The 14,424-nt window shown below is 42.8% G+C and overlaps 1 protein-coding gene across 2 annotated transcripts; it reads left to right on the top strand.

Annotated features, from left to right (window-relative positions):
• Positions 1 to 1,226: 1,226 nt before the first annotated feature.
• Positions 1,227 to 10,170, top strand: tspan1 (tetraspanin 1). 2 transcript variants are annotated; one of them, XM_076021303.1, is made up of 8 exons: positions 1,227 to 1,321; positions 1,479 to 1,542; positions 4,465 to 4,671; positions 5,268 to 5,342; positions 6,495 to 6,593; positions 9,640 to 9,783; positions 9,856 to 9,939; positions 10,064 to 10,170. In XM_076021303.1, the coding sequence occupies exons 2-8, from the start codon at positions 1,486 to 1,488 to the stop codon at positions 10,121 to 10,123; spliced, it is 726 nt and encodes a 241-aa protein (XP_075877418.1). In that variant the 5' UTR covers positions 1,227 to 1,321; positions 1,479 to 1,485; the 3' UTR covers positions 10,124 to 10,170. The 2 variants fall into 2 exon arrangements, with proteins under 2 accessions (XP_075877418.1, XP_075877504.1); XM_076021389.1 differs by having other exon boundaries at positions 1,228 to 1,297.
• The last annotated feature ends 4,254 nt before the right edge of the window (positions 10,171 to 14,424 follow it).

The following is a 14,424-nucleotide window of genomic DNA, read 5'->3' as shown; positions in this document are numbered from 1 at the left end:
AGGCGACTATTTGCATTTTACCTCGTCACTTCGCCATTTCCACCAAAAGTTATCTAGAGCGAGAGTGTGCGGCATTGTTGCGGAATGTACCGCATGAAGAGGAGCCGCCATCTACTTTGAGAGCACAGCCAGAACCAGCTGCATCTTCCCAAGGTACAAAAATTATAGAATTTGGATCAATAGACTTTATTTGCATTTTTTCATGTACGGACTAAACTTTATCTAATGTTTCATTTTCATTCATTGACCTGTGGAAGCTGTTGGACAGGGACGCTGAAGAAGCGAGGGCATCCAGCAATGCTACTGCTGATGCCATAGTGGAGGTGCAGCGTTATCTGTCAGCCCCTCCACTTGAACGATCACAGGACCCTCTGGTGTACTGGACGACACACAAAACTGTATACCCAAACCTATACAAGCTGGCAACACCAGCATCCTCTGTGCCCTGCGAGAGGGTGTTTTCTGAAGCTGGGGGAATAGTTTCCGAAAAGAGAAACCACCTCAAACCCTCTACTGTGGAGAAACTGTTGTTTTAAAATAAAAACGCATAAGCATCCGAGTTCACCCAAGCACCTGAAGCCCATACCCCCATCTGTACATAAAGTGTGTGTGTGTGAGTGAGAGAGAGAGAGAGAGAGAGAGAGAGATCAACCAACCAACTTGAGTTGTTGAGTTACGTTGCATGTTGCTGTTCAATGTGTGTGTGTGTGTGTGTGTGTGTCTTCCTTTTGCCTTATATGCCATGTTTTGTTCATTGCTGTTAGAACCGTGAGTCAGTGTTGACTCTGTTTCAGTTAAGACCCGGCTAGCGACGCGTTGGGGCATGATGTTGTTCAAGCTACTTAATATATCGCTGTGACGTATCAAGGAGAGATCCGCGCAGGTGTGTGAGGGTTCATTGAAGATCATTGTGACTCTGCTGGAGCCCTGGAGATGTTGTTGTCCTGAATGAGGTCAGGTTGTGTCTCACCTGTCCATCTCACCTGTCTGTTTCACATGTCTCACTTGTGTCCCTCTCACCTGTCTCAGGTTGTCGTCCAGCCCTGCAGCAGAGTCACTGGATCCTGTCGGAGGATCTCTGGATTCGTGTCACCGCCTGCCTGCAGGGGTCATAGCTGCTGCTGCTGCTCTGGCTCGCCTGAGTGGAGTCCCACCTCCTGGCCCCACCCACATGGCCCCGCTCACACACCTCATCCCTGTACCTGCTCATCAGACTTCCCTCTGACCTTGGATCTGCAGTCAAACACCTGCTGCCCGTCCGACGTCTCACCTGCAGCAGCCGAGGATCCACACGGCAGTAAGATAAGATTGGCTCTCAGCTGTGAGTGGAATAAGGGGGGACAGAGCTATGTGGATATAGTGATAACAACTGTGTGTGTGTGTGTGTGTGCGCGTGTGTGTGTGTGAGAGAGAGAGTGAATGAGAGAGAGAGAGAGACAGAGTGCGCCATCACTGATCATGTCCTGCTGTTGTTCCAGAATCAAAATGGGCTGCTTCACATTTTTCAAACTGATGATGACGCTGTTCAACCTGCTCATCTTGGTGAGTGTGTGTGTGTGTGTGTGTGTGTGTGTGTGTGTGTGTGTGTGTGTGTGTGTGTGTGTGTGTGATGATGTCCAAAACGCCCAAGCAGTATGTATGTATATATGTATTACTTAACAATATATATATAGTGTTGTCACGATACTGGATTTCAGATTTCGATATGATATTTGGAAAAGTGTGGATTTTCGATACTCGCAAACCGCAGAAGTTACATTGAGGGCGTGGGGGGGGGGGGGGGGGTTGAGATCACGCGCTGAAATTTTGTCGATGGGGAAGGAGATCATGCTGAAGTCCCGCGGAAGTCTCTTCAAGACGCGATCTCCCTCCGAGGCCGGGAGGGAGCAGAGGGAGCGCTCAGAGTGTTTGTTTCCGCACGTCGCCTCAATGTAGTACCAATATATCGATACTACCATTAATTAATTAATTTTCAGTATTGATTATATATGTATGTATATGTATATATATATATATATATATATATATATATATATATATATATATATTTATATATATATATATATATATATATATATATATATACATATATACATACACACATACTTATATGGGTGAACTGAAACTTTAGTTGTGCGTCCGGCAGATTTGTAAAAAACTGCTGATGAAAAAAACTTGGGTGGTTCAATATAAAGTGCCTTTGGTGTCCCCATCAGAATAACTCAGTCATCATGAAAATGCAGCAGAATAATTAAACTCTGAAGTCTTACTATAAGTGACCAAAGGTTTGCACACATATCAGTACAATAATATGTCTCTTAAAATGTGTTTACTTCATTTTTTACCATTTTTTTCCTTTGGATGTGAATGATTTTGGCATGTCCCACACACTGTTGCTAACTTCAGTGTGTGTCATAAATGGTTAAATTATACTAAATCAGTTTTTATTTTTTTACATTATCTTACTGTCACAACAAGTTATTTAATAAAACGAGTCATTTTTATTATGTATATTCTATTTTCATAATAATATTGAACATTTTGCATGTGTCCCTGAAATTGCTGTCCACCCTGTCATTTTGGGCTAACTGCCCCTTTACGAAACCTAATGATGTTTTCAGTGACATCACAAGCAGCATTTTGCCTTTCTTCAATGGAGACTGAAACAGTGGCTAGTTGCAGAGTAAATATTTACTCTTATATTTTGTAATTTTCATCATTTTTGATGTGTAGTTTGATGTTGTCAAGCTTAACATGTCCACCCTGTCATAGTGAAATATCATCATCATCATCATCATCATTTTCCATACCCGCTTAGTCCCGAGTTCAGGGTCACGGGGGTCTGCTGGAGCCTATCCCAGCTGTCATAGGGCTAAGGCAGGGGACACCCTGGACAAGTCGCCAGTTCATCGCAGGGAGTGAAATATCAATTAATATAAAAACTTTTCAGAAATTCAAAATATATGTGTTAAACAGCACACAGTCCTCTTGCTAACTGACTAATTTAGCTAGCTGTAAGGTCCACGTGTGCTAATTAAATGCTAACATTAGCCAAAAATGTCCACCCTGTCATTGTCCACCCTGTCAGCATGCCTTCCATGACAGGGTGGACATTTGCATAGTTTAGGCCACATGCTGACAATGTTACACATATTTCAACAGCTATTACAGACATTTTGTAACAGTACATGCTATACAGACTCCCAATTAAGGTGTTTACAGGAATATGTTGAAGTGGCTTTTTCAAGGTATGAGTTCCAAAGGTCCACCCTGTCATGTTACTGTCCACTCTGTTATTTTCATGTTCAAAAAAATATATATAATATATTTTCATAAGTTAGCAAAGTCTTTGTGTGATTCCTTTATAAACAAGTTAGGGCCAAATAGTATTGTTGGAAAGTTTGACCAGATATATTTGTTGTTAGATTTTATTTAGAAGAGATTCTCACTGATTTTATAGAGAAACAAATAGTTTGCCAGAATTTCACAATTATCCAAATACTTTTCCCATTAACTAAAACATAGTGTTGAGAAAATGACTAAATAGCTTTCTGAAAATACACATTTTATAATCACTATGTAATTTTAATGTATTTATTCTACTTTGAAATTGTCCATGACAGGGTTGACATATTTTGCGGTTTGCATGTACATTGTCTGCTTGCAGTTAATTTATAAAAAAGTGTGGGAGCTTGGCCAACATGCATTTCTAACAGCATAACATATACTTAATACAATAAATGTGAAGTTAAATGGAAAATCTCTGCTTTGTTGGGGGGAGATTTGGAAGTCTCAAAGGCACCTTATAGTGATATTGACCCGGATGAGGCCTGGTAAAAAAAACAACCTGTGTGACTAACCCCCCACCCCCGTAGGTCACATGACCCACTTGTCAGATCTAAGGTGGAAACAAAAAAACCTGTGTGACTAACCCCCCACCCCCGTAGGTCACATGACCCACTCGTCAGATCTAAGGTGGAAACATTGACTCATTGTCAACAAATTGGTTTCATTCTCCGCCAAAGTTTTTCTTCGGGTGTGGGGGAGATGGGGTTCATTCCATTTCAGGAAAGGTGGGCGTAGCCTTCCTGACAACCCAGCGCAGGGACGCCGCAGCTCATTGGCAAGCCCAGGAGGGGGAGAGCGAGTGGAATTACTGACGTAGCACAACATCGCTAGCACGCGAGCTGTGACCGCTATGTTTGGTTTGCTAGCAAGCTAGCAACTGCTAGCAAAGTGTTTGGTTTACAGCTTAGTGCTTGCTGAGCAAGCTAACCAAAGAAGGGTTGACCAATCGGTAGCAAGCAGAGTTTTTTTCACTAGCTAGCTAGCATTCACTACATCAGTACGTCCGTGTCCACATCTGCTCGCTACCGATTCATCCAACTCTTCCGTCTGATTGATTCCGTCTGATTGGAAGCCATTGATGACTGACTCCCTGCTTCACGTCCCCCTCCCCCACAGCTGGGCGGCCTGACACTGGTGGCCCTGGGCGTATGGGTGAGCGTGGACGGCGCCTCCTTCCTGCGACTGCTGGGACCGTTTTCCCAGCAGGGCCTGCAGTTCGTCAACGTGGGCTTCTTCTGTGCAGCCATTGGCGCTGTGCTGCTGCTACTGGGCCTGCTGGGCTGCTGCTCCGCCCACAAGGAGAGCCGCTGTCTGCTCCTGACGGTGGGAGGATGGGGTGGCATACTTCCTTCTATCAAATAGGTGTCATACTCTGGCCCGCAGGCCAAATTTGGCCCCACAGTGTCATTAAATTTGGCCCACAAAGCATTACAAAATTCACGACTAGAGCTGGCCCGCCGTTATGAAACATTGAAACAAGTATGAAACAAGCACATTTACCGGTCATAATACTACAAATCCCAGAAAGCTCTGCTGGTATTTTGCCGCATCAATCAGGACAGGACATTCATGAAAGGGTGTTATTATTACTTAATTGGTTTATTATTTTTATTTTTTAAATGTATTATCAGCTTGTGGAAAAAGGTTACTGTTGTAATTTGTATTTACGTTTTATTTATTTTTGACTTGATTTTTGATTTTTACATGTGTGCAATATTAGATTATTTATTGTACGATATTAACTTTTGTATATTCAGGTTGAAGCAAAACGTTTGGGCACATATAAAAAGGTTCACTTATATGAGAGATTTTTTTCAATACATATCAACATTAGCCAGCGACTTTGTCCAAGTTTTACATTTTGGGCCACTGAGTTTGACACCTCTGTTCTATCCTGACGGCTCCTTGTCTCCATGTAGTTCTTCTGCATCATCCTCATCATCTTCACGGCCGAGGTGGCAGCAGGAGTCGTGGCTCTGGCCTACTCCTCCTTTGTAAGTCCCTCCGTCCCTCCTCCTTCCTTCCTCCTTCCCTTTCTGCCTTCTCTCCTTCCTTTGTCCCTACATCCTCCCTCTTCATTCCTTCCTTGCTTCTTCCCTCCATCCTTTCTTCCGTCCTTCATTACCTCTTTCATTCATTCCTTCCTTTCTTTCCTCCTCCTTCATTACCTTTCTTTCCTTCCCTCCTTCTTCCTTACTTCGTCCCTCTATCTTTCCTTCCCGCCTTCCTTTCTTCTTTCCCTCCCTTCCTCCTCCTTCCTTCCTCCCATCCCTCCTCCTTTCCCTCCATTCCTCCTATCCTTCCCTCCTACGTTCTCGTCCTCCTTCCCTCCTCCTTTTCTACCATCTTAACTCCCCCATTCTCTCATTTGTACAGTGTGCAATGTATTATTATCGTTCCATCTTTCCTTCCCTTATTTCTTCCACCTTCTTTTCCTTATTTTTTTTTCTTCTGTCTACCCCCCCAAAATAAATAAATGATTAAAAGAAACGATCAACTGTTGAAATTCCCAAAAAATCCCCAAGTTTTTAAAGGGCCCAATGTGTCATACTAAGCACCCTCTACTGGTATGAAATCATACTGCGCCTGGATCTCACATTCACCTCCAGGTGGGTGAAACACTTTGACAAGGCTCCAGACCATACGCTCCCTCTGATTGGCAGCAGCCCAGTTTTCAGCAATATTTCACTTTTTTTTTTTTTATGGTGTGGTTTTTTGGTGCCACGAAGCCTGATTCCTGATTCCCTAAGAGCATGGATGGAAAATCCCACAATGCATTGCGGCCTGTTTTTTATTTATTTTTTATAAAATGTTTTTCCTATTTAAGAGAAGTGAATGTTAATGAACCGTTTTGAAGTCTCTGAGATAGACTTCGGCCGGTTCGGGTTGGTTACTTCTACAGGCAGACGTTGGTCAAGTCCCATTTTGGTAATTTTTGCTTGGGGAAAAAACTAAAAAAAAAAAATCAAATTCAAAATAATTTTGTGGCTAAACACCTTCAAATGAATGTTTTGATTTGTTTTTATTTGCATTTCCTAAATAACCAGATCTTTACGTCCCCCTTTGGAAAGTGAAAAAGCAGTAGTCCCCTGCTGGTGAAGTGTGTGTGTGTGTGTGTGTGTGTGTGTGTGTGTGTGTGTGTGTAGGCTGAGGGGATCTTGCGAGCCTGGGCGACTCCAGCCCTGCAGGAGAAGTATGGCAGTGACCCCATGGTCACCAAGATCTGGAACAACACCATGACCCAGGTAAGCACGCACACACACACAAACTTTTTGACTGGTGGAGCCACAATGGGTTCTAAAGTTTGACAGTGGGGCTGGAGCAGGAGCAGATGGATGAAGTATTTTGGTGACCCACCTCAAAGGTGGAAAAAATCTCTGTCATGGGATATGTCGAAACCTTCAGGGGCGTTTCTTGGGACTCAGAACATTGGGGGCTGAGCCCAGATCTTTAAGGGAAGTCTAAGGGATCCTACCTGGGAAAAAAGCTTTTTTGCTTTCTTGAGCCTTGAGTCTTGTCTACAGCCAAATACTGCCAACATGTACTTCAAAATGTGTCCAAAATTCAATTATATTGATAGAAACAGGATGATGCATTTATAGACAACACAGGAATTAAGGCCAAAAAAATAAATATTTTGTAAATATTTTGACTTAAGCCAAGTCATATTTGTCCTCAATTATTAAACGATGTTACAGGTTACATATATGCAATTTCTTTTTTTTAATGTTTTATAAACACTAGACCATGTGAAAAAGTTGAGTGATGATGCCTACAGACTATATCAGGAGCCATATTTCCCCCCCAAAAAATGCACATCACATGTGTCAGTTTAAGATTTATTAAGTATATTTAATTTTGAGCCATTTTAACTTTTACTTTATTTTTCCTTCACCCTACTGTGTTGTGTTGCACCTCTGTCCCTGTGTGTCCCAATGTGGGCGACACGGTGGCGCAGCGCTAACCACTGCGCCACCGTGTCGCCCACATTGACAAATATCTACAAGAATAATTGTATACATGCAAGCATTTATAAGTATTGCACCAACACTAAGGAATGAACTATAGTTTCATAAAGAGCTGTTTACTGCCGTTTACTCGCAACTCCCGCACCACGGAACACCAGAAAAATGAGGGAGTGTGTGCACAGCACAGACCAATGCAGCGAGAGACAAAGCTTCCTGTACGGGTAATCGTGTTTAACCGCTCTCTAGGAGTCCATAAAGTCAAATACAAAGGCAGAGTAGGTCTTAAAAATACCAAGAGCTTAGCTTTCCCAATGAAAAGAAAAGGCCCACACAGACGTGTTAGAATGACACAACAGCATTTATAAAGTGGTGTGCTGTATCTTTAGTAACTTATGTGAGGAAAAACATCAATGAATTTTTGTGTGGAAAAGTCGGCAGCCGTACCAAGCCTTTGGGGATTTTCAGCCAGCCTAAGAGGGTCTATCAGAATTTGAATTATTCATTTACCTGTTTTTGGTGACAGCTCCCCGGAGACGTGAGCCTCAGCCGAGTCGCCCTCCTTCTGTTTGAAAAACCGCCATCTTTCCACGTTCTCGCTGAATCCTGTGCACCAAAGGTTTAGATCAGCATGCAACCCCTCTCTGATTGGTCGAGACTGTGTTGCATTCACTGAAAATGGAAAACTGCAGTTCCTTTCTTGCCTCGTTAATGTACAGTTATCGTTATTTCTTCCGATGCTGAATTATCCTGGGCTAAATAAAAAAAAATGTTTGGGGCTAAAACCCCGGATGCCCAGGCCAGGCCATGCCATGCCACTGGAAAACGTGTTCTTTAATTGAATTGAAGCAATTGAAAACGAACAAAGGCAAAGTTACAACAGAATCGGTGAGCTCTCTATTGAAATTACTTCCATTGCAGCTAACTGGCGATCGAAAAGATAGAAGCCGCGGTCGGCTAAACGAAGGAGTAGATCGTTGACGCGCGTGAAAAATAAATCCACTCTGGCTTCGAGGTTATTTGTATCCGCACTATTCTTATCACTGCGAGCTCCGATAAACAAACAAAGACAGGAAACACAAAGCGATCTTAATTCAGGCAAAGCGGTCAACAGAAAATGTGGCCTCCGACGCTCACCCCACCACATCAACACCTTCAAGGCGCACAGGTGAATGCCATTAAATAGCGTTGCGATAGTTGCTCTTAGTCTTAATCCGAATTTGGCGTACGAGTCCTCCCTTGTCAGAAACTGCCTGCACGACCCTTCCTGTGAGCCACGGTTTGCGGGGAGCGGAGTCGTCCACGATGACCACCATGTCTCCCGGAACAAAGTTTCTTCTGCTACTAGGCCACACAAAGTCCTGAACCTGAGAAGCCAGCTCACCGCTCGTTTTAATTGAATCCAAGAGGGAAAAATAACTGACGAATCGCCTAATTGCGTGCACCTGTTCATCGGCTTGAACCGCATTCACCGAGATGACAGGTTTCACCTCTGGATCGTCCACCCAAACCTGTAACTTCAGGCTCGTCGAGAAACTCAGGAGCCGACACCCAGAAGTCAGCCCTCAGGAAAGACTCAACTTTAACGCCTCTTGACGCCAAGTCTGCAGGGTTCCTAAATGTGTTTACGTATCTCCATTGAGATAAGTCAGATGAAGCAAGCATCTCCGAGACACGATTCGCCACAAATGTCTGAAACCTTGCTGTTTTATTTCTGATATACTTCAAAACAGAGGTACTGTCAGTCCAGAAAACCGACTCCTGCAGTGGCATTTGCAGCTCTTTCCTCCACAACCTGTCCATTCTGCTCTTAACCACCGCTGCTGTTAACTCCATGCGAGGGATGGTAATTGACTTCAATGGTGCTTTTCCCCATTATAAAAGCACAGTGCACCTGCTTGCGGATGTCCAGCGACCTTCTTTTAATAACCCTCTTATTACCCTGATAATACGCAGGCCGCCTAGACATATTTTCATTTTATAGCTGTAGGATTGTCACAAAATGTGCAGTGAGTGAGTGTTTCAGTGCCACTTTTTTCAGGATAACTTCCAACGTTCAATATCTGGTAGTTATTGTACTTCATTGTGTGTTTATGACCTGTAAGAAATAGGGAATAAAAACAAAAACAAAAAAAAACGATTTGGTTTTTTCAAGTCATAGGAACTCTGAAATGGCATGAACAAGGGAATTGAAATAAAGAAATTGAACTTTTGATATCTTTTTTTAAATTTGTATTTTTATAGAACTTACATTTAACTTGCCCATTGCCTCTTTTTTTATTTATTTTTTTCACATTTTCTTTCGTCATTCTAACCTCCCCTGCAGCTCGACTGTTGTGGTTTCACCAACTACACCGACTTCCTGGGCTCCCAGTTCGAGTCAGCCAGCGGAGGCAGTCTGCCGGCCAGCTGCTGCTGGACCAACAGCACCCCCTGTAGGCCGGATGAGGCCCAGCGAAGCAACGTGCAGGTGAGAATCAGTGAGTGAGTGAGGGGGTGGGAGGTCGGAAGGGGTCATTTAAATCTGTTTGGCTGATGGCAGGGCTGCTTCCAACAAATCCTGGAGGGCCTGAAGGAGCACGCCAACATTGTGGGAGGGATTGCAGCAGGGATCGCTGTCTTGGAGGTATAGTAATAATAATAATAATAATAATAATAATAATAATAATAATAATAGTAATAATAATAATAATAATAATAATAATAATAACACTAGAGTTGAGCCTCAATCTGTTGTTGCGTCTCCACAGATCACTGCCATGATTGTGTCTATTTACCTTTACTGCCACCTGGACAACAGGCTCAGTTGAGAGCACCCCCCACCCCACCCCCAAAAAACTTTTTTTTAAAAAAAAAAAAAAAAAAAGTGAAAAGAGTAGGAGGAGTTTTTTTGAAGTTATTAGTAGAAAGTAATTTCATGATAAGACATTTTTTTTTATATATATTGTAGTAGAAAAGAAAATGTTGCAGGGATCTGCAGAGTGTAAATGTTTCCAAAAAAAATAAATGCCAATTAAATATTTTAACAGCTTTTTTTTTTTTTTTGGGGGGGGGGGGGGGGATTCTTTGAAGTGGCTGATTGGATTTTTATAAGCAGGAGATTTGAAAAACTCTGAATCATATTACAAACAACTGTATCTATTCTACTTTTATTTCGTTTTTTTTTTGTGAGATCAGACTAAAACCATAAAGAAACACTGGCCCTTTAAAACTACAGACTGGTCCTTTAAGTTGTTCTTCTTTGTGCTTATTTAAATCGAGTTTCAAAACCACAGGGTCATTAAAGGTCAAAGCAGGACGTTCAATCAATAAACAAGTAAAAAAAAAAACATTAGAACAATGTGAAGAATCCTGACTTATCCTGGTCACATGACCCATGAGCTTGGTCTTCTGGGTCACCACATGGTATGGAAAAGAGATGCAAAAAAAAAAAAAGGTGCGAGTCCCAGCATGCAAAATGACCACAAAGTGACAGAAAGAAATAACCACAACATGGCAGCAAAGAAGCAGCACGACAACGACAGCCAACAACAGCCAACAACAACAACGACCCGACCACCAACAGCAAAAAGTAGCAACACAATCACACAGAAACAACGCTGTCGAGCAATACTGTACTGCTGCACGTGACGCAGTCACTACGCGTGAATCGTGACTCCCAATTTGCACCAAAAGTGTCTGGCAGCATTCACGGCCGCTCTGAGAAAATGATGGGCGGCCGTTCTCATTTCACACTTCACGCGTAGCGAATGATCAAGCGCAGCAAGTAGAATCATTCTTCAGGCGGGAATTCAATGATTGGAAAACACAGTGGATCCACTTGATTTTCATCGTAAGATGCAATGTGCTGGATTTTGTTTTATATGTGCTATATTTTACTGTTAAACGTCAACGTTGACGTATCAGCTTCAAAACTGTTGAGTTCGGCTGTCAAAGAAAAAGCAAATTTCACTTTAAAACTGAAATGTTGATGAACCAAATGCATGTATACTTTAAATACCTGCATTTTGTATGATACCAGGAGTTCGGTTTAGCAGTTCAGCAGTTCGTCACTTTAGCTGGTTAGCGTGTAACAGATGCAACGGCTGGCTCGATTACATGCTCTATCTCAATTAGCCGTGCTGCAAAAACACACACACACACACACACACACACACACACACACACACACACACACACACAAACAAACAGACACACAGGTGCAGGTGTTTTAACTTTTGACGCAAATCATTTATGTTCTTGCGGTAAAACTTAACCCATCTTCAGTGGAGACTCAATGGGAACTGCTTATTTGTCCGACCTCCCATTAGTCCGACGAATTGCCCTTTGGTCCGACCTCCCATCAGGGTTAGGGTTACACTTTTGGTTAGGGTTAGGGTTCGAGGAGTTCGGACCAATGGCCAATTTGTCGCCACACTGAGGGAGATCCACAGAGGACAACACCAAGTGCACCAGTGCGTGAGGTAAGTAAGTTAGTGTGTGTGTGTGTGAATCAGTGTTTGGGAGTGTGTTATGTGTGTCTTGTGATCAGCAAAAAGACACCGGAGTAAAGTAATCATGGTCCTCTTGTTTCTAGGTTGCTGCTGAGGTGAAAAGAAAGTGAAAGAGAAAGAGGTGCCAGGTCTGCAGGCCACCTGACAATGTCAAGACAAGCATGACCTGCGCGAAACACAACTAATTAATTTGCACAAAGCACAGTGTGATGACGTCACTCATGTGGTGTGTATATGTACGTACAGACTGGGGACGGGAAGATTAACCGTTACGTATCGATACACGGACACACGCGGGCACGCTGCGAGTGCATCGGTGGAGCAGCCGTGAATCGATGCAACTTTGGGATTAAATCTAGATGCGTCGGTTTTTACGTCTGTCACAGACCGACACAGCACTGCACAGCGCAGTGCTGTAACTTACAGCACTGCGCAGTTAAATTAAAAAAGTAGACCAGACGCCGAAACGATGGCTGTGACGCCATAGGCCACTGGGGTGCGTGCCGCTTCAAGTCTGGCGTGAACGACACCATCGTTCGGTGGCTATTCGTGGAACGATTCTACAGCCAAAAGTGGCCAACAGCAAAGAACACTGGCCACCGCCGGACTCCTGAATTCTGCCGCAGCGGAAGGGGTGATGTGCTGGAAGTTACAGCACAGCGCAGTTTGCTTCACTCCGATCATGTGGATCAACTGATATTCCTAAAGAAAAACCTTAGGGTGGAACATGTCGGTTGAATAATACAGGATGGACTGAAAGTCACACACCAATGATAGTTGCATTATTTGCACTAATTTTGATCGAGTTCCAAGGAACCATGACATTATTTCTTTTTTGGAGTATTTGAATCTTTTTCTGTCTTCAATTTCTCATCACAGCCAAGCTATTTCACTGTCGTGACTCTTTTATTATGACAGTTAGTCTGGTGTCTGTTTACAGCAACAGCAATAAGAGTTTACATTTATTCCATTTGTAAGCAATAAGGAAAGGTTAATTTATTTTTCATAAAGTATATTGCACTTGCCTTGTTATTGTTAATTGTGAACCAGTTGTTCACAAAAAACCTTTAAATTTAAATTGAAAAATACAGAATGTTTGTATTTTGGTGAATAAATAATCAAACACATTGAATTTCATAGCGTCATTCCTTTGCATCGGAGTCTCAAATCAAATCGCATTGTGTTGGATGAAACTGTGCTGAATCGCACCGCATCGTATTAGGGGGGAATCGTATCATATCGTAAATATACGAATCGTACCGTTATCTTTAATGTATCGAATCGTTGGTAGTGTATCGAGATAGATATCGTATCGGCCACAGACCAGAGATGCACAACCCTAGTACAGACACACACACACACACACACACACACAGCTTATTCATATTGCGATTCCTTATTTTGCTTGTTATTTTGTTCATTTTTGGTTCACAAACTGCATGTATGTAAAACAAAATGAAAATGAGATTTTTTATTTCGTAGAACTTTTGTGTTTTATATGTTGGTCTTTCAAAAGTAATAAAATGGTGAAGCATGAGAAAAAGTTTGAACATGTTTTTTTTCTGAAAAATTTGTGAATTTTCCTAATTGTACCATTACCTGTTGGGGATAAGGAACACTATTGCACTAAATATTGACACAGTAGTAAAGACATCAGTAATGAAATACTAACAATGTTTGTTGGGACTTTTCTTTGTTTTGTTTCTGACATCTTCTGGAGACTTAAAAATGCAGCGCATCACACTGCTGCCAGTTGCCGCTGGCTCATCGACCACATCACTGGCTTCTCCGAAACACTACACTCAGACACGTGGCTGTCGGGTGACGTTGGACCTTCATCGACCTCAGAGTCTGACACACGATCCCCCACACCAACCTCACTCTCGCCCCTAACCACAGAAATGTGAAAACCACACAATTCAAATTCCTTGACCTGTGAACCGAGAGCGTTTGCCAAACAATAAAAATAATAGTGCAGGTCATCAAGATCTGCAAAGTGCAAAATCACACTTTTACCATTACCATCAGACAAGCCAACATGACTACGTTGGTGGCTGTCAACCACAACAAAAGCCGCCATTTTCCTGTATGATGGCTGAACAATTGCCACACAGTGTCAAAATACAGGTGCTGTACTTTCGCCTGACACTGTGTCTCCAGAAATGCACCTCAAAGATTGGCCATAGACTTCCAACTCTTTTGGCAAATCTAGGACAGAAAGCAACTGTTGTCTCTGAACAGTTGGACTACTGCGACGCACGTTTGTGTACAACTTATCACCCCCATTCAAAGCAGCATACAGGTCATGTACACACCTACACTGCGTAAAGTATGTTTAGCTAAACTGGCTAAAGCTATGGCCATACACTGCACTCCTGGGTACACAAAACCGTGACCCCTGTCTGCCTGACTAAAAGAGCCACGCACAGCCTAATCCAAGTGTCATGATCTACCACTGCATCTCTGTGTCGACTAACTGACGATGGAACACAGACATTACGCACACGAGGCACAGCAGAACAAGCAGAACAATTGTCACAACCGACAGCAGAAGGAAGAAAAACAACTTTAGCCTCGTTGATCTTCTGTCTTGACTGCGTTCCCTCCTGGACCATGGG

Source organism: Nelusetta ayraudi, unplaced genomic scaffold, assembly GCF_046127955.1.
Source record: "Nelusetta ayraudi isolate G7.1 ecotype Tasmania unplaced genomic scaffold, CSIRO-AGI_Nayr_v1 ptg000001l, whole genome shotgun sequence".
In the NCBI taxonomy this organism is placed as follows: Eukaryota; Metazoa; Chordata; class Actinopteri; order Tetraodontiformes; family Monacanthidae; genus Nelusetta; species Nelusetta ayraudi.
The sequence above is the reverse complement of the archived record's forward strand: the minus strand, read 5'-3'. Positions and strand labels throughout refer to the sequence as shown.